We start from the raw sequence: 2,981 nt of genomic DNA, 5'->3' as shown, positions 1-2,981 counted from the left end.
GTTTTCCCCGCCCCGTTTCCACCTGTAGATGCTGAACTCATCAGTATTAATGGAGGAGACACTTTTACCAGAACTCAGACTTTACCTACATCAGAAAAGGTAGGCAGTTCATTTGATTTTGTTTAAAACATTCAAAAGTAATTTGCGATCACGTTGTCCGTTTTTGATTGAGGCATTTTTTAATTATTATATTGATGGCATCTTTCTGCCTGAATTTATGTAAGTTTTAGCATGCCAAGAACTGTGGCACCTCTTTTCTTATTTGTTTCTAAAAAAAAGTAATTTGAGTTATCATGATTGTTTTGTGAACTCTGTTTTCAAGTTGTGTCATGTAGACCACGAACTTTTGACCTACACGTTTCAGTAAAACATTTCAAACTGTGGGATATGTTGATATCAAGACGAAAACAGCAGCCCATTCTAGTCCACAAATAAATTATTGTATATTATGTGGCATACAATATATTATATAATATATGGCAGCACGACGGCTCAGTGGTTAGCACCGACGCCCCACAGTAAGGTCCTGAGTTCTATCCCCGTTTTGGACCTGGGGTCTTTTTGTGTGGAGTTTGTTCTTACCCTCGTGTTTGCATGGATTTTATCTAGTACTCTGGTCCCCCCCACCCCCACAAAAAATGGTTGTCTTCAGGCCCAGGCCTCCCTTGAAAAAGAAAATAGCGATCTCACCGGTCTTGCCTGGTTAAATAAAGGTAAATAATTTAATATACATGCATTTACACTTTTTTCTTATTGAGAATTTAGACAAACAAGTGTATATTCTTGCCCCTCAATGTATTGTTTAATGAATATAATGATGACGTTATACTTATTTATTTTTTCATTTTTTTTCATCTATAACAATATGAAATAATTGCTTTTTTCCCCTGAGCGGGTCAAAAATCGCTCTCCGTGGTACTGAAGTAAGAAATACTGCAGAGCGTTCCTTAAAAGTTTTTTTTTTTTTCTTGTGATTAAATGTCCAAACAAGCAAAGCAGAAAGGATAACTTTGGTGGATTTTTTTCAGTGTAAAAATATGTTGATTATGGTAGAAATATTTGGTCACCATATTTCACTTTTTCATTTTATTTTGTTTTATATATTTTCATATGTGCGAGATGTTGGTTACCACAAGATGCCGCACGAGACCGTTAGAATGAATTAATTTGCATTCCCGCAACCCCTCCTCTGTGTACAGAGAAAAAAGAACAGACTGTCGCCGACCATCACAGTTTTGCACAGTCGGTTGTGGAGACGAAGCCTGAAGTATGACCATATTCGAAAAGGAAATTCATTTTTAATGGATTTATGATTTGTTGATTTTCTCTTTTCCGTTTGTTTTCTCACATCAATGATGGTTTTGGGAACTCGGAACGGATCCACGTGGATTTCTTTGCTCGCGCTGCTTTGTCTGTTTGATTATTCTGCTCCGCAGTTAACCTATTCAATTTCCGAGGAGCTGAACAAAGGGACAGTAGTGGGGAACATCGCAAAGGATTTAAATCTGAACGTACAGGATCTGGAGAGCAGAGATTTACGCATCGTTTCGAGTTTCAGTAAGACGTATTTTGATGTGAATTTACGCACCGGGAGCCTCTTTGTCTCCGAGAGAATAGACAGAGAGGAGCTTTGTCCGCATGTAGATAAATGCTCCATCAAGATACAAGCTGCTTTAAACAATCCAATGAGTGTGCACAGAATAGAGGTTAATGTTCTAGATGTGAATGATAATTCACCTTCTTTTGTTGAACAAATGCATTGGATAAATATATCTGAATTGATGACGCCAGGAGAGCGATTTCCACTCCCAGTAGCTGTGGATGCAGACACCGGAAATAACGCAGTGACGAGTTACAAGCTGAGCCAAAATGATCATTTTTCCCTTGATGTTCAGAGCGGTGGAGAACACAGAGTGTCTGCTGAGTTGGTGCWGCAGAAAGCTTTAGACAGAGAAAAACAAGCAATAATTAAACTTATCCTGACTGCTGTAGATGGAGGAAAACCACCGAGATCAGGGACCTTACAGATAAACATTAATGTTTTGGATGTTAATGACAATACACCCGTATTTAGTAAATCATTGTATAAGGTACAAGTTAGGGAAAACGCTGTCCCCGGATCATTTGTTATTAAGTTGAATGCAACAGATTTGGACGAAGGGATGCATGGTAGAATTGTTTATTTCTTAATAAAAACGGGGAACATCGATCCATCAAAATATTTTGTTCTAAATTCAGAAACAGGAGAACTAAAACTTAAAGGCAAATTAGATTATGAAGAAACACGTGCTTATGAAATAAGAGTTCAAGCAAAAGATCAAGGAGCATCACCTCGTAGTGCACACGCTAAATTATTGATCGAGGTAATTGATGTAAATGACAATGCTCCCGAAATATATGTGACGTCACTCATGACGCCAGTAAGAGAGGACGCGCAGCTGGGGACAATTGTTGCTTTAGTTACAGTCAGTGATAAAGATGGAGGGAACAATGGTGTTACTAAGTGCAGTGTAGTTGGATCTGTTCCCTTTAAATTAAAGTCAAATTACAAAAATGATTATTCATTAGTGGTAGATGGACCGCTGGACAGAGAAAACATTTCTCTTTATAATGTCACTATTACAGCTACAGATGAAGGAAGTCCACCTCTGTCCAGCATCCGGGTCATTACTGTCCACGTTGCTGACGTCAATGATAACCCACCTCGTTTTAATGAGGCAGTGATTCATGTATTTGTTAAAGAGAACAGCCCTGTAGGTTCAGTTATTTCTACAATAAACGCATTTGATTCTGATCTAGATAATAATGCAAAAGTTACCTACAAACTGTTAGGAAGTTCATCAAAAAATATTCCAATATCATCTGTTATAAACATCAACTCAGACACAGGGGATTTAATCAATTTGCAGTCTTTTAACTATGAGGAGCTAAAAACATTTCAGTTTAAAGTTCAGGCCACAGACTATGGTGTTCCTCCGCTC

The 2,981-nt window shown here is 38.0% G+C and overlaps 2 protein-coding genes across 2 annotated transcripts in view; both read left to right on the top strand.

Moving 5' to 3' along the window:
- LOC106514170 (protocadherin alpha-3) overlaps positions 1 to 126 on the top strand; it is a 17,281-nt gene extending 17,155 nt beyond the window's left edge. The window contains exon 3 of the mRNA XM_014003314.1: positions 1 to 126. Coding sequence (XP_013858768.1) covers positions 1 to 126 — 126 coding nt within the window.
- Positions 127 to 875: 749 nt separating this feature from the next.
- Positions 876 to 2,326, top strand: LOC106516912 (protocadherin gamma-C3; the record flags this gene model as incomplete). The annotated part of the gene is given in 1 exon segment (XM_014007519.1): positions 876 to 2,326. A coding segment is annotated over 1 exon segment (974 nt), but the record flags the coding sequence as incomplete, so codon positions are not given.
- Between the last annotated feature and the right edge of the window lie 655 nt (positions 2,327 to 2,981).

Source organism: Austrofundulus limnaeus, unplaced genomic scaffold, assembly GCF_001266775.1.
Source record: "Austrofundulus limnaeus strain Quisiro unplaced genomic scaffold, Austrofundulus_limnaeus-1.0 Scaffold1, whole genome shotgun sequence".
In the NCBI taxonomy this organism is placed as follows: domain Eukaryota; kingdom Metazoa; phylum Chordata; class Actinopteri; order Cyprinodontiformes; family Rivulidae; genus Austrofundulus; species Austrofundulus limnaeus.
This window is presented reverse-complemented; position numbering and strand designations above follow the sequence as displayed.